Source organism: Pituophis catenifer, unplaced genomic scaffold (genome assembly GCF_029215685.1).
Source record: "Pituophis catenifer annectens isolate HBS135680 unplaced genomic scaffold, rPitCat1.0.hap2 SCAF_7, whole genome shotgun sequence".
In the NCBI taxonomy this organism is placed as follows: Eukaryota; Metazoa; Chordata; class Lepidosauria; order Squamata; family Colubridae; genus Pituophis; species Pituophis catenifer.
In genome coordinates, this window is record NW_027256887.1 from 41,795,250 (window position 1) to 41,820,683 (window position 25,434).

General features: G+C 41.8%; 1 protein-coding gene across 1 annotated transcript in view; it reads right to left on the reverse strand.

Annotated features, from left to right (window-relative positions):
* The window catches only part of PPM1H (protein phosphatase, Mg2+/Mn2+ dependent 1H), a 105,404-nt gene extending 81,779 nt beyond the window's left edge, over positions 1-23,625 (reverse strand). The window contains exon 1 of the mRNA XM_070946659.1: positions 23,247-23,625. Within this exon, the coding sequence (XP_070802760.1) occupies positions 23,247-23,482 (236 nt within the window). The 5' untranslated portion in view covers positions 23,483-23,625. The remainder of the gene's footprint in view (positions 1-23,246) is intronic.
* Between the last annotated feature and the right edge of the window lie 1,809 nt (positions 23,626-25,434).

Here is a 25,434-nt window from a genome sequence, read left to right on the forward strand (position 1 = left end):
TCAGCAGTAACGAGGTAAGTAACTTGTAATAGTTTTGTTTGTTTTTTTTTGTTGTTGTTTTTTAAATATCACCAACAAATATGAGGCTATAGGGCAAGGGACAGCCGGTAACTGAAGGCACTAAGGAAGAGTCCGTACAAAAGGAGATGACAGAAAAGTTGCCAAAGGAAGCTCTCCGCAGCAAAAATGAGAACCACGCCGCTCTCAGTAGAAGCCCTGATGAAGCTTAACCGTCCAGGGATGACAGCTGGTGTCCGCAGGAAATTATTAGCGACTATAGCAGGCCCAAACCAGCGATCCGGCCAAAGTTTGAAAATGGCGCGAGGCAGAGGAGGGGAGGCTCCTGCGCCTGTGCTGAAGATTAGAACAGGGGCGGCCATGTGTGGGGCGGCGATCCGCAAAGCCGGCGCCTCCGCTGCCCAAAGGGACCCTCAGGAAGACGCAGATCCAGCGACGCACGGATGAAATTCCAAGGGGAGGCAATCAGCTCGTAAAAGTGGCGCAGGCCAGAAGGAAAATGGTATCCGTTCAACCGCCGCTCCCCAAAGGCTAGGATCCAAAATGGCGGCGGGCGGGAAAAAAAATGCCTCAGCTCCGCGGCGGCAATGACGGGGCAAGCAGCCAGGGCAGGTCTATCGAGGCGATGCCTCTGCGGGTCGATCAGCTGCCGAGACAATTATGGGAGGCACAATCCGGCGGTCGCGCAAGCGATTCCGCTCAGAAAGCCCAAATCCGACAGAAATTAGCCGCAAGACTCGCTAGCAAGGCACAAGAGCTTCAAGCTAAGCGGTCATAAAGTTAAGCTGCTGAGTTTGCTCCAGCCAGTAGCAGGGACTCAGAGGACACCAATCCAATCCAAGCCAGTAAGGGGGAGAGGTGGTAGTGGGAGGACCGCCAGCCAGCAATCGACACACCACCGGTGGCAAAAAAAACTTGCAGCGACGACCCTACTAGGAACAGAGCTCCAGAGGGGTTGCTGACTGATAACAAGTTTCCAAGGCGGGCCAAGGCCCCGGGAGGACTCACCACCCCTCGTAAAGTGTCAATCAGTCCAAAGTCAAGGCAGGCAAGCAGTCCAGAAAAACAAAAGGAAAGGGAGAGAAAATCCAAAGCATCCGAAGTTCAGTCTCTTCCATTCGACTGAGTGAACTAAACTGACATCAGCCGAGCAGAGGAGGTGGAACCGAGGCAGAAAATTTAAAGGAATACACACTCAGTCTCTGACAAACTCACCGTGAACAACCCACACTTTGGATTCTCCAAGCAGTGCACTGGAGAACCTCCTGTCCCAGAAGTCCTCTGAATCTTTATACCTTAGATACATTTACCTGTTTGATAACAATTTAGTAGTTTCTGCTGCCAACATCTGTCTTCCAGAGGGTGCTTCACTGGCATTCACCTGACACTAGTATATGTGAGAAGTAGCGTTGTAATAATATGTGCTGCCTTTCTGGTAGTTGAAAGGTGAAAATACAAACAATGAAATAATGTTTATAATATAATATCTTGGTCTTGTAATATACAGGAATGTAACTAAATCATTCAGCTTTTCCCTCTCGCCATAGAAGACAAGCCAAACTCAACAGACATATTCATTCAATCAATCAATCAATCACTCAATCACTCAATCAGAATAGAGCTGAGAGGGACCTTAAAGATCTTCTAGTCCAACCCCCTGCTCAAGCAGATCCTGGCCTATACTATTTCAGACAGGTGACTGTCCAGTCACTTTCTCAAGACTAGCCAAACCCAAATTCTGTAACTATTCTTCATATGTTTTAGTTTCCAGTCCTTTAATCATCTTAGTTGCTCTTCTTTGCACTATTTCCAAAGTCTCAACATTTTTTTTTGTACTGTGGTGACCAAAACTGGATGCAGTATTCCAGGTGTGGCTTTACTAAGGCTTTATAAAGTGATACTAATATTTCATTTGATTTTGATTCTATGCCTCTGTTTATACAACCAAAGATTGTATTAGCTTTTTTGGCTGCTGCCGCACACTACTAACTCATGTTTAACTGATCCAAGGTCCCTCTTACAGTTACTGTTTTTGAGCAAGGTTTCACTAATCTGTACTTGTACCTTTGGTTTTCCATGCCTAAGTATAAGTATATAAATAAAGTTCATAAATAAAATGAAACTTTGTTTTAAAAAGATAAAACACAAGCTTCTAACTTCACATATTAAAAATGCAAATATTCAATGCTGAAAAAGATAAACTATAGAATTCTCAAACTCATGATTGGAGAACAGAATTCTCAAACTGACAACTTAAGGAAATAGGTAATATCTAAATAAAATCCAATTCTCCAAGCAGACCAAAATATTGGTTACCTCTTTTACTAATTTTTTGAATAGAATGGAATGGAATGGAATGGAATGGAATGGAATGGAATGGAATGGAACGGAACGGAACGGAACGGAACGGAACGGAACAGAACAGAACAGAACTGAATTGAATTCTTTATTGGCCAAGTGTGATTGGACACACAAGGAATGTGTCTTGGTGCATATGTTCTCGGTGTACATAAAAGAAAAGATACATTCGTCAAGAATTATAAGGTATAACACTTAGTGATAATCATAGGGAAACAGTCAATACAAATTTTAAGGATACCAGCAACAAGGTTACAATCATACAATCATAAGTGGGAAGAAATGGGTGCTAGGAATGATGAGAAGATTAATAGTAATGCAGACTTAGTAACTAGTTGATAGTGTTGAGGGAATTATTTGTTTAGCAGAGTGATAGCATTCAGGAAAAAACTGTTCTTGTGTCTAGTTGTTCTGGTGTGCAGTGCTCTATAGCGTCATTTTGAGGGTAGGAGTTGAAACAGTTTATGTCCAGGATGCGAGGAGTCTGTAAATATTTTCACAGCCCTCTTTTTGATTCGTGCAGTATACAGGTCCTCAATGGAAGGCAGGTTGGTAGTAATTGTTTTTTCTGAAGTTCTAATTATCCTCTGAAGTCTGTGTCTGTCTTGTTGGGTTGCACAACCAAACCAGACAGTTATAGAGGTGCAGATGACAGATTCAATAATTCCTCTGTAGAACTGTATCAGCAGCTCCTTGGGCAGTTTGAGCTTTCTGAGTTGGCGCAGAAGAACATTCTTTGTTGTGCTTTTTTTATGATGTTTTTGATGTTGGGTGTCCATTTTAGGTTAATGTTAATGTTAATGATATTAATTTTAATTAATAATCTAAGAACAACTGGACAGATTCAAATACAGTTTTAACTGAGAAACTATTATCGCTTAGATTAAGCCAAATCAGACATCAGTAGACACATAGAGATAAACCATATTTACCCACCATTCAAAAGAGACAATAAAAAACTAGGAAAGAAACAAATCAACTAGAACACAGCCCCTCCAGCAACCAACACTCAAATAAACATGGATCAGCACCAGGCAAACATCAGGTAGAAAACAATAATCAAGGAACCACCAAAGAGGAAACTATACCCTAACCAAAATTGAGAAGGCAAACTACTGCATGTATATAGGCAGAAAATTCCATACTCCTTTACACTGATGAATAATGAATTATCTGCAAGCAAACAACCAAGCTCAGAGAGCACCAAGAACTCCACAAATTAATATTACATTTTCTAGAGTATGAATAAAAACAAATGCCTAACTTGCATAGAAAGATAGAGAATTAGATCTAAACCAACACACAAATCACACGTGGTTTAAGTTTAAGTTTAACTTTATTGTCATTGTACGTATATGCACAGTATACCCATTCAACGAAATTCACTTAACACCCAAAGACCAGGCCCAACACACATAACAATCCCCAAACACACCCCCACTCACCACAAATTCCCTGCCCAAACCACCCAAACATCCACACAACATACCAAGTAATGCTGTCCAACAGCTCACTGATGGTGGCCCTTTAGTTCATTGTTGAGTGCAATTATAGCTCTGGGATAAAAACTATTCAGAAAATGTGTGGTCCGAGTTTAATTAATTAATTTAATTAATTTATTGCCAGATACAGGATTAATATTTTCATGCCATTTTATTTGCTATTATCCTGTCCTAATTTATTCCACAATTAATTTAAAGAGAGAAAAGCCTTACCAAAGAAACAAAGAAAATAATGATTGAGCCAAGAATTAAACTCAGATTCAGCATGGAACACAGAAGTCTTCTTTCAAGCAAAAAAGGGAACAGTTTATTTCTTTTTTTCCTATGAGAATAAAATGCTAATGATCAAAGGCATACAGTTCAGCTATTTATGCAAACACTTGAACAGAACATACAGTTTGTATTTCTGTAAAATATTAAAAAGCAAGAAATATTACTGCTTTTTATGTTTAAAAAATGCAGTTAGGACCAAATCACACAGAACATAAACTATGTGTAGGATTAAATATATATATTCTCTAATTCAGAAGCATTCCTAGAGGCTACAATACTCTTTGCAAGACTCAGTAGTTCAATCGACTGTCCAGTGGTATCAGCTATACAAACTATAATTAAGGTAGAAGAAAAACATTGAAACAAATCTGGATTTGGGGCCTTTCAAATATTTGGGAAAGAATTAGATCAGACAGTGTTGATTAGTGTAGGGCACATGCATTTTCAACTCTCAGTATCTTCAATTATTCATAAGAAGCACCATAACTGAAAATTACTGAGTTTTCAGAACTGAGGCTACTTAATCAAAAAAAGAAGCCCAAAGTAGAGAGGTATAGGCAAAAGCAAAGGAAGCTGAGATCAAACCCAATTAACTGATATCCACAAAGAACTTAGAATAGAGGTAGTCCTCAGTTAAGGATAGTAATTGGGACTGGAAATTTTGTGACTTAGCAACACAGTTGTAAAACAAATGTCCTGTGGCCATGGTGACCTATGACAGCAGTACCAGTTGTCCCAATTGTCAGTTGTCATTGTTAGATAAATCCTGCACAAATGATGATCAAATGCTACATTGGCCACAACTCCAAGGATCAGCCATAAATCTCTTGATTCAGTGAAGTCATAATTTCAAATAGTTATTGAATAAATGGTTGTTAATCCAGGACTACTTATATATAAATTATATAATATTATATTACTTAGAACAGGGGTGTCAAACTCAAGGCCCGCAGGGTGCTTAGATCTGACCCATGTGGCTACCCTGGAAACAGTGGGCCCCATTTTCGCTGGCAGAGGGCTGCAAGAGGCCGTCCCAGCCAAAAATGGGGCCCAGGGGCTACACACAGGCCCCCCCAAGATCCATTTTCACTGGCAGAGGGCTTCAAGAGGCCGTTGTGGCCGAAAACAGGACCTGGGCAGGCCACGCACAACCCAACAACCCCCCTCCCAGGCTCCATTTTCGCTGGCAGAGGGCTAGCAAAACAAACTAAAAGCAAAACAAAAGGATAAATGTTTCCCTTTTTTCATTTGAGCATCCAAGAAGGGACAGGAAAGGAGAAAGGAAAAGAGGAAAGAAAAAGAAAGGAAGATGGGAAGAGAGCACGGAAGGAAAAAGAAGGAAACAGGGGCAGGAAGAAGAAAGGAGAATGAAGAGGGAGGGAAAAAGAAGAGGGAGGGAGGGAGGGAGGGAGGGAGGGAGGGAGGGAGGAAGGAAGGAAGGAAGGAAGGAAGGAAGGAAGGAAGGAATCCTGTCTCCTCCTCCTGACCTCTCCTGGTGGTCTTCCATCCTATCGCTGAGGATGCTTTGGTTACAAAGCCGGGTCTCCTTCCATGGAGAGGGAATGGGCTTCCCTCTAACCCACACACTTTGCCCTCCCACACACAACATGAGCAACCTGGCCAAGGAGAGCGAGAACAGCAGCAGCCTCAAGGAAGAGGTAAGTGCAGCCGGGCACCTCCTCTGGGAAGTGGGGCTGTGAGGGCTGTGGGGTTCCAGTGCCCTGATAGCTCGAGGGGCAGGCTGGGCACTTGCCCTCTGCTGCCTAGGGCTCTAGACAGCCTGCGCCACTGTCCAGGGGTCCTCCGCGTGGCCTGGGAGGGACAGCAAGGCTCCTCTGGTGGACAAGGATTTGGCGCTCTCCCTGGTCTTGCCTGGTCTTGCCTTCCTCCACTGGAGACAATGGATTACCCCCAGTCCATCAGAGGTACTCCCGATACCAGTGACATCGAGTTGGCCATGCCCACCCAGCCATGCCCTCCTGCCCGTCAACCCTGTTGACCTGATGATGAGAAGAGTGACAATGATGGAAATTTTCTTAAACTTGCAGTTAGTCACAAATCATGAGCCCAATATCCTGTATAAAATAGGTTGTTTACAAATAGCATGGAAACAAAATTTCTAAGAGATACCACAAGTTATGTTCATTATTTCATCATCGTACATCTATAAAAATATAATTGTTGCAAATTTCTTTGCTGTTTGTGTATCAACTTTGTGTGTTCATGTTTCATTGAACTGCAAGCAGAAACTAGGGCCAAATTATTGAACAAACTGGTATATTTTGTTTGGTACAGTGGTTAAGGCACCAAGTGGAAAGGAGCATTGGTCCTACCTGACACGTTCCTTCTCGTTGAGTGGAGACAGCAGCCAGTGTGGGTAGTGCTCGTCCAATCAGACTGAAGGACTGAGTCTGCCAATAATTATTAGTCCCGCCCTTGTTGCCGGGCAGGCCAGCTTTTGGCGAAGACTTGAAGACAGACTCGGCATGTGGGATAAGAAGGAAGCACAGGAAAGTAGAAAGTACAGTAAACAGTAAGGACCAGCCCAAGAAAGGGAGGGTCTGGCTGCTGTCTCCACTCAACGAGAAGGAATGTGTCAGGTAGGACCAATGCTCCTTCTCCATTGAGTGTGGAGACAGCAGCCAGTGTGGGACATACCCAAGTTCACTGTCCCGAAGTCAGGGGGGGACCAGGCTGGTCCGCAACACCCTCCCCGGCAACGACCCTTTGAAGAACCCGTCCAAACGCGGCCTCTGCCGATGCAAACTGGTCCAGTTTATAGTGCAGTATGAAAGGAACAGACAAAGTCCATGTGGCCACTCTACAGATTTCAAACAAAGGAGCCTGGGTTGCCCACGCTGCCGTCGTAACCACACTGCGGGTGGAATAAGCAGTCAATCGCGACGGACGTGGAAGTGACCGAAGTTCGTAGGCCGAGGCAATAGTCTGTCAAATCCAGCGATCAATGGTAGATGAGACTTTACATCTTTGGGAGACAGGCAAGAAAGAGAGAAACAGCAATTCCAAACGGCAGAAGGAAGCCGTCCTCTTAAGGTAGATCCGTAATGCCCGTCTGACATCCAGGGTGTGCCAACGTCACTCCCGTGGGTGAGAAGGCCAGGGGCAGAAATTAGGTAGTATAAGATCCTGTGAACAGTGAAAAACAGAATTGACCTTTGGCATAAAGGTAGGGTCCAAGCGGAGGACAACGAGGTCCGTGTGAAATATACAAAGATCAGAACGGGTGGACAAAGCCGCAATTTCTGAAATGCGGCGGGCCAAAGTTATGGCTACCAAGAAGGCAACCTTACAGGAGAGAAGCCTGAGACTAGTAGTCCATAACGGCTCGTATGGAGGACCCATAAGTGACTCCAACACCAGTGGAAGATCCCAAGTAGGGTATCTATGCAGCACGGGAGAGCACAAGTTCGTGGCACCACAGAGAAAACGGCAGATCAAAGGATGCTGGGCCAAGGACGACAAGGAACCGCAGGCAAGCACAGAAGACAACGCGGCCACCTGCCAACGTAAGGTGTTAGGGGAGAGACCTTGGGACAGACCCTCTTGCAAAAACATAAGAATGTTCAAAATGGAAGGTTGAAGAGAGGGCATGCCGTTCCAGAAACACAAGGTGCAGAAGGTCCTCCAGGTGGCAAAATAAATACAGTCCGTAGAAGGACGGCGGGAGGCCTGTAATGTTCGAATAACATCCGCCGGGATGTTTGCCACCCTCAACGTGCTCCGCTCAACCTCCAAGCGGTCAGGTTGAGCCAGGCCAGATCTGGATGAGTCAGAGCACCCTGGGAGAGGGTGTCGTTCTTGAGAGGAATGCGCCACGATGGGGTCACCGAGAGGGACACGAGGTCAGCAAACCAGGGCCTCCAGGGCCAATGAGGAGCCACAAGGATCACTTCCGCCCGTTCGAATAAGATCTTGTGGATGACCCTGGGAAGGAGGGACGTCGGGGGAAAGGCATACAGGAGGCCTGTCGGCCACGGAATCTGTAGAGCGTCAACGCTGGCCACATGAGGATCCGGATACCGGGCGAAAAACTGCAGAAGTTGAGCATTCTCGTGGGTTGCAAAGAGGTCGACTAATGGAGTGCCAAACCAAAGCGACAGGTTCTGGAAGATGCGTGGGTTGAGGCGCCACTCCGCATTGTCTACCCGACGGCGACTCAGCCAATCCGCCTGGACATTCTGCACACCAGAAATGTGCCCGAAGGGAACAGAAGTGGCACTCCGCCCAGAGTCCCAACTTCATTGCCACCGCGAGGAGGGATTTCAACCTGGTGCCCCCCAACTTGTTCAGGTGCGCTTTGGCGGCAATATTGTCCATCAGGACGAGAACGTGAGCTCCGGAAACAAGGTGATGAAACACCTTCAGGGCGAAGAAGACAGCCTGCAGTTCCAGCCAATTGATTGGATAACGAGACTCCGCGGAAGTCCATGTCCCTTGAGCCAGATGGCCCTGGCAGTGGGCTCCTCAGCCAAGGAGGCTGGCGTCTGTCATCACCACCACCCTCAGGGGTTCGAGGAAGAAGCAACCCGCAGCGAGCGCAGGGGAACGCCACCACCGAAGGGACCAGCATACCATAGGAGGGACCGGAATCGGCCTTGATGAAGTGCCTCTGCCCGCCTTCTGCAATGGCAAGAGAAACCATTGAAGTTCCCGGGAGTGCAGCTGTGCCCAGGGAACTATGGATATGGCAGATATCATCTTCCCCAAAAGTTGCGACAAGACATAGGGAGAAACGACCCAACACCCCTCAATCTGGGCGACTAACTTCCGCAGGCTGTCCTGCCTATCGGGGGAGAGAAAAACCTTGCCCTGGAGTGAGTCAATCAGGGACCCTAAATGAACTAAACTAGTGGAGGGAGAGAGGTGGCTCTTTTCCAAATTAATTGAAAAACCATGAGCCCCTAGAGTCTCAACAGTAAGACGAACATCTAGAGCGGCTTGCTGGGCAGAGGGAGACAACACTAGAATATCATCAAGGTAACACAAAAGTCTAACTGAACGGAGTCGAAGAAAAGCCGCCAAGGCAGCTAATACCTTCATAAAGGTACGGGGGGAGGGGGGGCGGAGGATAGGCCAAAGGGCAGAGCCCTATATTGGTAATGCACCCCACCATAACAAAACCTCAAAAACTGTCTATGGGGAGGATAGGGATGTGTAAATAGGCCTCTGTAAGGTCAATGGAAGAGAGGAAATCGCCCCTCCGGACACCTTCTAGGATAGACTTTAAGGATTGCATTTTAAATTTACGGTACACCACATACCTGTTCAATCATTTAAGGTCCAGAATAGGTCGCCACCCCCCAAAGACTTAGGAACAAGAAACAACTGGAAATAGAACCCCGTGTGCTCCTGACCAGGCGGTACCAATTGAATAGCCTTGATGGCCAGGAGATGCTAAACCGCTGCGTCCATATGGGACCTCCATTCGGGGTTACGAGAAAGAGGACAGCAGACAAAGGTGTTTGGAGGAGTGGAAACAAATTCAATGGCCAGCCCTGATTGAAAGGTGGCCTGGACCCACTTGTCTGAGGTGGACCGCTCCCAAATGGCGGCAAAGAGGGCCAATCTACCACCTATGAGAGGGCTGGGAATGCAATCAACGACGGCGCCAATAGGAACGACCCTCTCCCCCTCAAAAGGGCCGTCTAGAAACAAATGGCTTTCCCCGTAAGGACCTATCCTGAGAACCCCTTTGCCTGTTAAATTGATTAAACAGTCTAGGGGAAGAAAAGGAAGCGGACCCCCCAGTGTCAGGACCTCGAAGCTGTGAGCGAGGCGGATAAGGGGAGAAGTGAGACTCCCCCCTACGGTACACCGTAGCCAACACCTTCCTCTTGTCCTTGGTTTCAGTAAGGAAGGGGTCTAAAGCGTCACCAAAGAGACGGGACCCCCCGAAAGGGATAGATGCGAGACGCCACTTATGACGGGCATCTGCCTGCCAGTGGCGGAGCCAGACTAAACGGCGAGCCGCAATGGAAGAAGCCAGATCCTTGGAAGCAAAACGGGCGGCATTCAGGGTGGAATCCGCCGAAAACTGCAATGCGGCCACGATCTTGTTCAAGTCCTGTCTGGCACAGGAGTCCCCGGGAGACAACTTGTCCTGCAGTTGACGCAACCACAAGAGGGTTGTGCGATTGAAGGACGCTGTGGTTGCCGCCCTAATCGCCCAAGCTGAACTCAGATGAAGAACCAAGTCCAACCGTCTGAAGAACCAAGTCCAACCGTCATTCCTCAGGTCGAAGACCCTCCTCCGGATCCCTGGGAACACCGGCGTTAGGCAACAAGGCGGCGACAGGAGGGTCTACTGACGGGATTCGCGGAAGAGAATCTAAGTCCTAGGCCACCTGAAAGTTCTTACGATCATTAGAGAACGGGAGCGGTGCAGATCCCGGAGAAGTCCACTGTCGTTTCACTACATCCAGGAAGAGGGGAGGAGTAGGGATTGAAGTCATTGGCCTTGAAGGCTCTGCAAACATGGGCTCTAAGGTCACAGAAGCAGAAGAGGAAGAGGAAGAGGCAGGGGCCGGGTCAGCGTTAGGCGAAGACAAACGGACTGTATTAACGGCCTTGAAAAGCAAGGACCTAAACAACGACTGTGGAAAGAGTCCGGTGAAGGCTGGTTGATCCGGTGAAAGATTATCATCTTCCGACAGCCCAGAATCACTGTAATCTGCCTCCGTTAGAACCGATGGGCGGCTTGAGTGAGAACAAGTAGGAGAGTCGGGTGCCCGGTCCAACTGTGCACACTCCTGGACTTCCCGCTCCAGAGAAACTGAAGTGACCGAACGAGTCGAACCAAGCCCATCAGAAGAACGGCACGCTGCCGCCAAGGATTTTTGCACCGCTGCCTCAATAAGTTGCTGAAGTTGTTCCAGGAGGAGTTGGTAAGTCACCGCAGAGAAATCCGAGTCAAACACCAAATTCCAAAACGCAGGAGAATATATAAGTAGAAAAAAGCACAGAGCTAAGACCCGCACGCCCGTCCACTGAAGGACTGAGTCAAAAGCTGGCCTGCCCGGCAACAAGGGCGAGACTAATAATTATTGGCAGACTCAGTCCTTCAGTCTGATTGGACGAGCACTACCCACACTAGCTGCTGTCTCCATTCTCAATGGAGAATCAGGAGATTGTGAGTTCTATTCCAGTTTTAGGCATGAAAGCCAGGTGGGTGACTTTGAGGTAATTATTCTCTCTCTGCCCAATTCAGCTCACAAGGTTGTTGTTGTGGAGGAAATAGGAGAAAGGAGTGTTTGCCTCCCTGAGTAATTTATAAAAATAATAAAAGCAGGATATAAATAAATTAATCAACACTTTAATGCAACTGCTCATACATGAAATTAGCAATGAATCAAATTCTGCAGTAAATATAAAGGCAAGGGTATTCTAAAATCGGATAGATATTGCTTTATGTTCCATATAGTACTTTTATTATACCAAATGTAAAAGAGGTCTATGATTGCAGTTGCAGATTGTTGCTGGAGAAGAGCTATGTTAGTCCATGTTGGCAAAAATTAGGAGAAGTTTGATAGCACCTTTCAACTAATCAATTTTATTAAACAGCATAAGCATTGTTAAAAAGCATAAGCTATGCAATTTGCTTCAACAGATGTGCAGGTGATGACTGATGTAAGACTGATGTTTACATTGGGTTCAGGTGAGGAAGAAGGGAAGGGTGTTATGCAGATGAAGGTTACATATGAGACAAATTACTAGTACCTCACCAATTAATAGTTGTAATGTACTAAGAAACTATTGGGTTTGTTGTGATTTCCTGAGATTGTCTGTTGATTCTCACTCAGGGTTACTCTTGAATTTCTGCTTTTCCAACACAGTCACTAAAGATATGCCAGAGTATCCTGGCAAGCTGAAATATTTTGAAAAATGGAGTTAATAAATACCGATAACTAATGACATTAAACGTATTTGCCTTCTGTGGACAATGAATGTAAAAGTAACAAACCAAAATTGTCTGAACATGACAGTGGAAAGCAGCTCAAAGAAAATATATAGAAATCTTTGGGCTTACAACAAAGTTTTATCGAATAGTTTTGCAAATTAAATATTTCCAGTTTCAAAATAATTAATTTTAAGAAGGAAAGTACATAAACATGTGATATTTTAAACCAAGGCTTCTGCTTTCTGTTTTGTCTGTGACTTTTTAATGAAGTGCTTCCTGGACTTAGAGTGGTATCAAACTACCTATAGAGTTCAAGGTTGCTTCCTCATTAACTCTGCCAAAAAACAGTGATTGTGAGGAGAAGTTCAACAAAATTTATAATATAAAGACTACTGCTGAACAAAATTTATTCAAAATGCAAGGGAGGAAGGGGGGAAGAAAGAATCTGTTAAATTCCCCAAAATTCAACATTAAATTCTTGCTGAACACAGAGAAAATATATTCCAAAAACAGAAGTTAAAATGAACAACAGAAGTTTTTATTTATTTATTTATTTATTTATTTATTTATTTATTTATTAAATTTTTATACCGCCCCCTCTCCCGAAGGACTCGGGGCGGTGAACAGCCAGAATTAAAAACACACAATACGAATATTAAAATACATTAAAACAAAATTAAATTATCTTAGGCTTAACATGCATTTAAAGAACAATTTACAGACAAATCTCATGTTTTAAATGGATCAATGGATCCAATCCATTGATGTTTCTTTCTTAATTCAGAAAAACTCTAATTTGCAAGATGGACCAATAATGATGGATAGATCTGAAGCACAATTGTCTATTTTAGGGTAGCAAATAAGAGAGAAGTAAAAAGTGTCACAATGAATCAATTTATTGTAATAACTGAAAATATATTTCAATCAATATACTGAATTTAATTTAATTCAAGTGAACTGAATTATGACCTATTACTGTTGCCAACTGCCATCAACTTCAGGCTCTGAGTGGATAATTTCGTGCCAAATTAAGACCTAGCTAGATGCATCTAAATAGCACTGCTATACTCTCTAGAGCCCTTCTTTGACCTTGAAGCAGTGGTTAATCACTTTGCAGAACTGCAAAAGGATCAGCAGATTCAACTTCTGTAGACTGGATAAACAACAGCAACTCTTAGCTCTCTTATCTGGACAGAAATCATCTTCTTTTAATTTGTTCTGTATCCTCTTACTGACAGCCAGTTTATTCATGGATATGTCTGAACTAGCTCAAAAATAATCAAATGTATTTTTAAAGAAATCTATTCTTGTCTAACTTGTACATAAAATATCTGAATAACATTTTTGTCTGGAAACAATTTTGGGGAGGTTTTTCTTTACTATAATTTGAATTCTACTTCTTGTATGAAAAGTAAACTGCCATGCTGCCCAATATTATTTTGATCAGCAGAATTTATTTCAAAGGATGTACATTTAGGATGTACATTTAGTTTTTGCTTACTCTGAAATTCACTGTGGCCCAAGACCCCCATCAGATATAATTAAAGTTACAGTAACAGCAACAAATTGTCTTAAAGGGGATTCAATGAACATACAGATAAAGTTATCAATGGTAACTTCAAGAAAGACTATTGTACTGTTTGTGATACTCCAGGATTACATGCAATGATAAAAGGCTACTGTATTCATCACCTGCACGCTCTATAAACATCTTATTTACCATCATGGAAACAGGTTAGTGACTTAGGAAAGTCCCAAGTTTGATTAGGAGGAGTTCCTTTTATTAGATTTCTCTCTTTTCTGTCAACTATCAACAACCCTGATTTCTAATAGTACACCTGCATAACAAACATCCCTATTAAAAATGTTAATTAGAATCATGCTTTAGTGTGAAGAGAAGCTCTTCATACTTAAGATCTTCATCTTAAATAGGGCTTTTGACCCAACAGGTGCTGTTTTGTAAACTCTAGTGGGTAGACTTTAAAAGCAGATTTAGTTTCCAGATCCCTAGCTTGGTAAAATAGCAGCTGTTATTTTTTTTTTCAACAACCATCTAGGATGAAAAAAGAAAGGCATAATGCTAAGCTCTTAAACAGCATGGATTTAACTTTATAAAACAAATGAGAAAGCTCTCTTAAGCTTCCCTTGACAATAACACCTCAATAAGAGATGTCAGATTATTTTTTAAAATATGCTAGTCTCAAAAGATAATGTCTCATTTGGCTGTAATTTTGTTTACGGTGACAAATCATGTAACTCAGCAATCATTAGCAACACAGAGAAGTAGCAATAATTAATATCAAAGTTATGAATCTATAATGACAACTGGAGCATATAGTATAAGCAATATCATTGAGGAGGGAGAAAAGAAAGGTTAAAGCATGCTGACAGTGGGACAGAAATAAAAATATTACAGGAAGGTAAGGTAGAAATGAATTTTCTTTCTTGTACTGCACATCAAGATAAAGCAGCCTTCATAATTCTAAAAAGCTCAACAAACAGAACGTTGCTAAAAGATCCTGTGCAAGATGCAATGCCCAGACTAGTTCCACATCTGTGGAATTGCCAAGAATCATCATCCTAACAAAAACAATTCTGCAACACAAAGCACACATAATAAAATGCCATCTATTCTTTTTATGTAACTTTAGGAATGTTTACAGAACTTCTTGATTCAGGAGATTTTTCTGGCAATTTAAATATATTAAATATGATATAAAGATTATTCTGAAGAAATTATTCATTACATTGTAAGTTTCTGAGTTTTTTTAATCCATAGATTTAAAAACAAAAATAAAAATGGCATTATGGGAAAAAAAGGTATAAAATGATATGGGCTGAAATATATCTGACCACTTATAGACGACCAAACTTCTCCAGCATGGTCAACTCACAGATCATGAGAATTAATCTTCAACCTATCTGGAAAACAACACATTGAGGAAATCTCTTAAAGATAGATTATAAGACACTTTAGACAGCACCAACAATACAGCCAATTAAACAATGCAGTATGTGTAACAAAACCAAAGAATAATCTTATATAATAATAATTATTATAGGAGCAGCATTTGCACCTGGAACCAATAGAAAGTCAAATTCCAAAGACTTATTAGAACAGTAAAGTTTTTATAAAATACCTGGTGGTCATGAAAATGGGGGGCACCTTTGTTGTTTCAGAGAAGAGAAGCCACCACAGAAAATGCCCATTTTCAGGTGCCCTCCCCTCTTATCTCTTAGTAGCTGGAGATCATCAACAGACATTTTCTGTTCACTCAGTGTCAACAGGCAAAGCTTATCTTGGCTAGATGGTCTCATAGATACCCAGGCATTGAGTGAGATAGAACTTTATAGGCAATAAACAACACTTTGAATTGTACATGGAAGCATATCAACAGTCAATGCAGCCCCTACAACAAAATTTTGACAGTAAGGAAACTGTCCAATAGAGACACATAATTTTGTTTAATCTTCAAGGACAGCTCCAAGTATAAAGAGGTCTTGTGTGTAAAACAAACATGCTATCTAGGAAAGAACCAGGTTCTGGTAAAATACAAATTATATATGCTAAAGCTTTTCACAAAGAGTATGTATAATACTCTTTGTATAATACTCATGTATAATCAATGAGAGTAAAATGATGGAAACTATAAATTATCCAGAAAATACATAGTTTTCCTTGGAAAGGGCTCAAGGTAGTGTAGTGGTTGAGATGATGAATTAGGACTATAGAGACTCAGGATAAGTCCACATTCAGCCATGGAAACTTACACATGAGGTTGGTTGCTATAATGATAAAATAAATATTTCCATAAAAGTCATGGTGAGCTTTTGGAGGAAATGCAAAAAATAAAGACAATAACAATGAAATTCCTTTGACAATCTAAAAACTATCATGATTGGCAAACAAAAAACATGCACCAAAGATTCTGTGTTTAGTTTTTTTTTAACAAACTTGATTAAATTACTGTACTTATACAGAGGTTTTTAACAATGGTGTACAGGAAATTGTATCCAAGTAGATTATACAGTGGAAAAAATGTGTTTCTGCTGTCAAAGATATAGATTTACATTAATACATGTCCAAATTCTTCAAAATTATTTATTAAGTACTGAAACGGGTTGTGTAACTCCTTTAAGAATCCCTTAAATAATAAAGCCAGAAAAAGTTCTAAAACCCACTTAATTAAATTAACCATATATTTGTGTCAAAAATCTGTCTCCAATTAGATAAATTATTTGGTTATTACACCTAAAATGATACTTCAACAATTATACTGCATCTATTCACAAACTATGTATCTTTTGGAAGATATGAAGCCAAACCAATATGGTCAAGTACATGAAGAGAATACAAGTCTCAAATCAACCATGGTTTAACAGTTTAGTCATCGTTAGTTGCTAACTCCCCAAGCAACTTAGTGTGCATGAATTCTATACTTTCCCCAGATCTGTGCATAAAATGGATTAACTTTACAACAGAAAATAAAGGCTATTCTGAATTGTCTGTTGTTTTATTATTGTAAAATTCTCTAAAGCCAAATGTTTGTTGGCAAATCCAGGAAGAACCCTTACTAAGCAAGCTGTTTTGTCAAACAGGTTCTTAGCAAACAATCACCCATTGTAAGCATCAGTTTTATATATAAACACTACAATTTATGGCTGAATCTCTTACTACCCATTCTTAAAACGCAATACTTTCAAGGAAGCTGCATCCTTCTTCCTATGATTTACATTGATTACTTCTTGTCCTATCCTTAGTGATATGGCATTAAATTGGTTTTCTTAGCATTTTGGAAAACAGCCAATTAAAAGCCGTTCTGAGTGCACCAAATTCACCAACTGCACTTACATAAACTCTTCCATTCTCAACAGATGGAAGATCTAGCCATATGTGAACAACTCACAGTTCAGTTCAGCTTAGTGCAAAGCAACGTAGTCCCCTCAGTGGACTACTAAACAAACCTTTAAAAACACACAAACAATTTGGGCAGATTTTAATGTCTCATTATGGTAAACAAAAAACATATCCTGAACCAATTAGAGCATAAATCATAGTATATAAGAGGATCACTTATAAAAATGCATATATTTCAAATCTTTATAGTTAAAATCAGTTTAAACATCAGTATTAAAGACAAAAATAAAGAAAAGGGAGCGGGCATTAGCTCTCCTGCTTAATGCAACAAGGTTTTTTAAAAGTGAAGCAAAGTAGCCCTATCTTAATAGTCCTAATCAAAACATTACCTCCCAAAAACAGAATGCACTTGCCCATGAATTCCCCTAAAAATAAGTCACCTCTAATTTCAATGACATCATAAAGTTTTCAGCCTCAGAAAATATGGTGAAAAAAAAGAGCTGCCTGTGACAGCTGCCTGTCGCAAGTCCACATTTCTGGTATGTCAGCAAATGTGATTAAACAATTGATTCCTTACTGTTATCCATGGCAAAGCAAATAATCCAGCTGCCTTCTACATTTTAAAAATAAAATGCAGAGAAATTAGGTGTATTTGATGAGGGAGAAAACATGACATAAGAAAAGCACAATTAAAGAGCTTCATTGTCCAAATAACAATAATATCATTCTCCAGATGTGGTTGGATACAATTCTTATCACCCTCAACCAATACAGTCAATAATGGGAGTTGTAGCTAAGCAGCAGATGAGAATCAGAGTTTGACAATACACAGTCTAGATTCTAGAAAAACTTAAGAATGGTTGGATTCTTCTTCTTCTGATATTTCTTCTGATTCTTCTAAATCAGCGGTTCTCAACCTGGGGGTCGCGACCCCTTTGGGGGTCGAACGGCCATTTCACAGGGGTCGCCAAAGCCCTCTCTCACCCCCCCACGCCTTCACTAACCCTCTTCTCTGCTCTGTTGGATCGCCGGCCGTTCGCTTACTCCGCCCACTCCCAATCTATTGCTGCCTCCTGAGTCCCAGCTGATGGCTAGAGGAAAAAAAACTGTTTAAATTCTTGCCGCAGGGCTTTGTTAAATCGCTGGCTCGCCCGCCCCTCTGCACCACTATTTATTGCCAATAAATAGTGGTGGGTGAGGGGCGGGCGAGCCAGCAATTTAACAAATGGTTCGGTGTTTTTTTGTAATTTTATTGGCCCACGGAGCTTCAGCATAGGCTAATTAGCCCTTGATTAGATCGGCTCCTGACCCTCAGCTGATTTGCTCTCAGCTGTTTTGCTCAGGGCTTGCTGCTTGCTGGAGCAGATTTTTTTTTCCCCTAGCTATGCTGAAAAACGAAACTGAAACTGCTTTGCTGTTGCTGCAACGTTGGAAAATTAAGGCAGGCAGATTTCTTTTCTTTTTCCTCACCAAAAAAGGTAGGTGCAAACAATGGGAAATTTAGGGCAAAAGAGGAGAGTTCAAGATTTTAAAACACAAAAGAAAAAAAGCTCTATTTAACTAGGGAATTGTAATAATTGAGATACTATTAATTGTATATTGTGTTGAAAGCAGAAATGGTTAAGTTGTGGTTTGGAGGAATATATGGGGGAAATTATTTGGTTTATTATTATTGGTAAATATAATTAATTGATTTGTAAGAAATTGGATTGCATGGAAATAATTGAAATATTCATCTTCATATTGATTAATATACAAAAAAGATAGTTATATAACTGATTTATATTAAAATGTTGAATTTATATTAAACAACTGTAATATTACATAATTAATCAATATGAGGATGGATATAAAAATAGATGACAATGGGAAGGGGTATAATATAGAATAGAAGGGAAAAATTGAATTTGATTAAGATTAGAGATGAGGATGAAGGGTAATATTGTTTTTTTACAAAAATAGATGAGGAATAAATATGGCAAAAAGGAAATATAGAAATTGTAAATTTAATTGAAATGACTAAACACTGTTTAAATTTGTGAACCGGCCAAATACTCTGTTCAAAGAAAATACATTGTATGTTTGTATGTGTGTTTCTAATTATTGTTATTTATTCATATTTGTTCTCTTTTATTCTTTAAAGTTTAACAATTCATTCTTTATCTTAGTATCTTTATATTTGTTTGGGGTTGGCTTTCTTCCCTTTCATCTTTTTTATTGTACAGCAATCTTTCTCCTCAAACCTACCACCTCTCTTCTTTTCTTTCCTTCTTACTTTCTCTTCCTCCTCCCCCTCTTCTTCTCCTCCCTACTTCCTCTTCCTTTCTCCTTCTCTTCCTCTCTTCCTCCCTCTCTTACCCTCACTCCTACTCTAATTTCCCTTCCCTTCCTTCATCCCTCTCTATTGCTGTATCCTTTTATGCATATGGACTACTCAGAGGGCTGAAAAAGTTATTTCTGACTGGTCCTCACACTTTTGACCAGTCCTCGAACTTACGACTGTCCTCACATTTTACGTTTTTGCCCTATCTTGTCACCATGGCGAAGAGAAGCAGTTGTGAAATGAGTGACATGGTTGTTAAGAATGCTACAATGGGCATAAATGATGACCAGTCATAAGTGTGAAGACCGGTCAAAAGTGTGAGGACCTGTCAGAAATCACTTTTTTCAGCCCTCTGGGTAGTCCTTTTGTGCATATGGACTACTCAGAGGGCTGAAAAAGTTATTTTTGACTGGTCCTCGCACTTTTGGCCAGTCCTCGAACTTACGACTGTCCTCACATTTTATGTTTTTGCCCTATCTTGTCACCATGGTGAAGAGAAGCAGTTGTGAAATGAGTGACATGGTTGTTAAGAATGCTGCACAGGCATAAATGTGAGGATGGTCATAAGTGTGAGGACCAGTCAAAAGTACGAGAACCTGTGAGAAATGACTTTTTTCAGCTCTCTGAGTAGTCCCTATACACATAGCCATGGCCACCCGGTCACATGACCAGCTAGCCACGCCCACTCTGTCACATGACCTCCAAGCCACGCCCACAAAATCAGCCACACCTACAGAACCGGTAGTAAAAAAATTTAGAACCCACCCCTGGTTGGGGGTCACCACAACATGAGGAACTGTATTAAAGGGTCGTGGCATTAGGAAGGTTGAGAACCACTGTTCTAAATTCTTCTGATTGTAAGAGAAGGATGACATTACTAGTATGAATCTACTAATACCGAATGAAATTTATACCTGAGGAGGCAATAAATAAAATAGGGGTTGTGCTTCCACAAAAATATTAATGAGAAATTCAATATTTATATTGACTACATGATGAAATGTAGCTTTAAAATGTTATGTCTTTGAATGAAAGCAATTGACTTTTTTTCCTGTAACAATACTCATCTGTTACAGAACTGGCAGCTTATCTTGTACATACCGTACAAGTAGTGCAGACTCTAAAGAGATATATATTTTCATTTCATGTATACCTTTGGTGGGTGACTTTGGGCCAGTCACTCTCTCAGCCCAACCCACCTCACAAGTAGTTGTTGCAGAGAAAATAGGAAGATGTGTTGGATATATTCACCTCTTTGAGTTATTTGTAAAAATAATAAAAGCAGAATTAAACATTTTTGTGTTCTGTGGACAATAAATGTGAATAGACCGAAAATGCCAGAAAATTACAGTGGAACACACAAAATAAAAAAACTAGAAATCTTTGGGCAATTTTATCAAACAGCTGTGTAATCAAAATAAATGTTGCCAATTTTTAAAGAATTCACTTTAAGATGAAGAAAGAACAGAACATCCATTTGCTATAATTGCTGAGCCGGAGACTGCATAAAATAGATATAGAGAACTATTAATAGCCCTCAAATTATAAGAGCTATTAAAAATGGAAGTTTGACAGTAATACAGAGGATACAATACAGTAGAAAATCATCTTTCTTAAAAGCTGGAACTATGTGCTGTGAGGAGCAACAATAAAGCAGTAATAGACAAAATGGATGCATTTGCTGACAATAATGAATGTGGCTTTTCACTCATAGAAACATGGTGAGTACGTGCATTAGGTTTTCTGAACAATGGTTCTCTGGATATAGAGTTAGCCTATTATGTATGTATTTGTTCAGAATTCTGTGCTTACTTTTGAGTATATGTAGAGGAAATGTTTCCATTTTACACATTTCTATTGCAGAATCTATTATAATATGCAAAGAAATAAGTTCAAAAGGAACACTCACTGAACATAAATCTGCACAATAATAAACAGAATTATAATGAGTTCTGTCTTCAAGCAGTCAACAAGTACAGAACTCTTTCAGATGCCTGAATATGCAAGAAAGAAAGAGTAAAGGGGCAAAATTAGTATGCCTATTCCTTAGCTCTAATTGTTTAGGCAAATACCTGAAGAAATCGCTCAGAACACCAATATCCATATTAATACAATTTCAAGAGCTATCACTAACTGGGTCAAATAGAGCCATTCCTTGCATATATGTCAAGGATATGGATGAAGGAATTTTTCCACTGAATGAACAGTTAGATTCCCTCATAAAAATGCCCTCACATCTGCCTGTACTTTTTTTCTTTGTCAAACATCTTGAACAGCTTTATCTGTGATAAGAGGGAGCCCTCTGCCTCAAGTTACTCATTCATTGGTGATCTTTGAAGGTAAGCCTCTAAAACTATATCAACACTACAATGTAAGAAATCGTGTTTAAAAGAATGTGCTTGAAAAGTTCCTGAACTTTTCATTCTGCACTATTATAGTCCGAGAAAAAATGATTACTATATTTTATTACAAATTACGTATGTTACTCTTATATTAGCCACTGAGAAAGTATGATCTTTTCTACTAATTTAGCACTCCAAATTTTCAACAAAAGACACCATGCACATACAGCACATCAAATGGATCAGATTTGGTAACCATGAAATTCGAAACTATCTGCCTCTTCCTTGTGTCTTTCCTTGACTGAACTTTCAGAAATCTCTAAAGCCCCAGAAATGAAACCAGTAGACTTTCAAGGCATTTGCTACCAGTTGAAAAGCTGCATCTCATTCTCATCATATTAAAACAATTGCAATAACTTAGAACTTTAATTTTAAGGAAAGGTTATAATCAATTGAAGTCATAATTTTACAAGAATGTAGTAGAAAGGTGAAGAATGGAGAAAAGGAAAACCAGCAAAGGACTGTAGTCTCCTTCATTCCACCTTTGGAGGACACCTTCCACAGTGACAAGGGATTGTGTGAGGGAAGATGGAAAATTTTGAGAATGAAAGGGATCAATGGCAAACACTCTGGACATCATCATTGCAGCACAGGCATGAAAAGGGGATTGGAGGCTTGTTTTAGCTAAATACCATTTTGCTATTATCGAAACAGAAAACAAAGCTATATTAAATCATCCTACAAACACACAATACTCAGAACATCTTATCCACCCATAACAATTCAGGAGCTTGCACATACACCAACTGCTGGACTAAATGCTATTCTACAAAAGCAAAGGCAAAACAGTGGGCACTGCTCTATGATGTAGTTTTATAAAAATGAACCGTCTAATGACAAGATTTTTTGTTTTTGGTTCACTTTTCCCCTAATTGTATTTTCCCTCTTTAAGGGTTCCAGTAATATTACTATAATAAGTTGTACATTTGCTTGGCACATATGTGCAAAAACAACTACCCACCACATGCCAAAAGTAAGCATTTTAATGTATTACATATGCTTCTTAAGAATGTAAGAATGAGGCTTGCTTCCATGCAAGAATAGATACAGAACTGAATATCAAGGTTGCAAGACTACACACAGGTAAAGGGGCTTGCTTCAAAAGGATGAATCAAAGCCAGGAGAGCACTGCAGTGATTGATGTACCAGCTATGCTTCACACTGACTGAAGGAGAAATAAACAAAGATACAATAGCTACTCCATGACTTGTGGGGAAGGAAATTTCAACTGAACCTGATATTTAGTAAATGGGCTTGGTATATTACGCAGGTTTTTCCTAGATCTTTTGCAAGATTCTTTTTCCAAGCCGCTCTGAGCGCTTCTCATTTGAAAAGTTAAGCATTGCCTTTAGTTCAGAAAAGTAGCGCCCCGCCCCCCTTTGCTTCCAGCCCTCTTCCCACCAAGCCGGTGACCGGGCCGTCGCCTTTTCCCCCCTTCTGCTGCTGCAGCGTCCTCGCTGCCCGGAAGACGACATGCACGGGGCGCCTCCCGTAAGCCCTACTATGGCAAACCGAGGGCCCAGGGGAGCGTCTCTGCCTTCAGACACCCCCACCCGGCCCGGCCCGGCCCGGCCCACCCCCAGCGGCTACTCACTCGGCGTATCCCGTGGTCCAGGGCAAGCGCTTGGTCTCCTTGTTGAGAATGAGGATGGGTCGGGCGATGTGATCAGCGGAGCACTCGACCTCGTCCTGAGAGAGCCCCAGGAACTCGGGTCTGCCGTAAGGAAAGCGGGGAGGCAAATCCAAGCCCCCGCCGGGCTCCGAGCCCGAACTGCCAGACATGATGCCTCCCACCAAATTGGCCATGGCAGACCTCATCCGAGTGAGCATATTAGTCCCGCCGCCGCGGCACCCACGGGGCCAGGAGAAGCACCATCCAAAGCGGGCAGGCGCGCAAGGCGACGGCAAGGCAGGTCTCACGCTGCTACCGTCGTCCCTGGAGCAGAAACGCTTCCGCCGTGGAGGGGCTGCATGGAACGGATGGCGAGGAAGTCACCCGCCGTGGCCGCCGAGCCGAGGAGGAGGAGAGGCCACCGTCCACCGTGGCGCGGGCATAACAACAGCGGCGGCCACCCCGCTTGCCTCTTCCGCGGCGGGCGCCGATGCTCGAAGTCGAGCCGGCTTGCGCGGCTCCACGCGCTGCGTCATGTGACGACAGCCTGCCCTGGCTCGGTGGGCCACGGGAACTTCCTGCTCCTTGGGCTGCGGCAGCGCGCTCGCCGCCAGTGCGGTGCAGCCCCGGAGATCTTGCGGCGGTGGCCGGCCTGGTTTCGGGTAGCGAGCGTCGCCTCGCGTCGGAACTGCCAGTGGAGTAGGGAAAGCCGAGGGGGCGGGGAGGCAGAAGGAAAAACCGAAGGGAATTGGCTTAAGGGCAAACGGCGACTCCATGTCGCTTCCCGAGTAGAACGTTGCCACGCATTTCTACCTCAGCTTGGAAGTAGGCCCGCTTAAATTGAACCGCTCCCTGGAGGTGAGTGTGGGTTGCAGCCTCAGGCTTCAATATTTTAAGGAGCAGGGCAGTTTTCAAGTTGGGAGTATTTTTTAAAAAAAACCTATTTTGTAACCAGGCCTCTTCTTACTCTGTGTCGTCGTATGAGTTTTTCGTTAAACGGGCTTTATTAATAAAAGAGTTCAGTTTTACAGGCGGCGTGGTTCTTCCGGGTTACACCTACTACTACACCTATCCATTCAATGCAAAGTGCTCCAAGATGCAGGAGGGGATGCATACAGAACATCTGATCTGCTCTCTCTCTTACATTAAGTCCTGTGCTGTCCTTTTTATTATATTTATTGACCTGTGGTTGACCTCTCAGCACATATGAATTCCAAGTTAGTTTGCATATAAAAAGACAATACTTTTTAAAGAGTCGGAATGAAGTACTGCAGATGCATAAAGCACCCATCTTACTCCTAAAAGTTCCATCCCAAAGTTTGGGCCCACTCCTAGTGTGCCATCTTTGACAGCCACACAGAACCAAGCACTTGTCCAGAGTCCAATAAAAGATGCACCTGCCCAACAAATCAGCACAAAGCACAAAGCTTTGTGCTGATTTGTGCTTTGTGCTGTTCAGCACATCGGCACAAAGCTTGACAAAGAAGGAAAATCTTGAGAAGTCTGCAAAGAGAACCTCCACCAAGGCTTAGGATTGTACAGGGAAAGGGAAATATCGTGCTTTGGATCTGGGGAAATACAAAGTATGTTTTTATTATAAAAATTTAAGCAGCAAATTATTGTGAATACATGGCTTATCAGAATCTTTAATAGCCAATAACAAGGACTAGGTAATGAAAGAGAGGAAGTGTAAATTCTAAACAAGCTAGATAAGAATTATTCCAGTTTTTAAATACTAAAGCTTTAGAAAAATAAAAGTACCGGTATGTAGCATTACACACTAGATACCTGTTCTGATCACTAAGGCCTCATCTTCGTAGACTTAGAATCTTAAAACTGAAGAAGCCGTGTAGTCATAGGGTTTGTTCTTTTGTCCAATGCGAGCACCCAAATTAAATAGTGCCTTAACTAATGACTGATGGCTTCTGTTTGAATGCATCCAGTAAAGAGAAGTCTGCCAGTTCTCTGGGTAATTCCATTATCAGATTGCTCCTAATATAAAGAAAAAGTTTTCAAATGTTCTATCATAACCTACCTTCTAATAGAATAAATCCATTATTGATCATCTCTGTTTTGGAAAATAAAAACAGGTCTGACATTCTTCTGTAGCCAATCATAAACTTGAAAAGTGCTTTATCTATTAAGACTAAACATTTCTAATTTCTCCCAT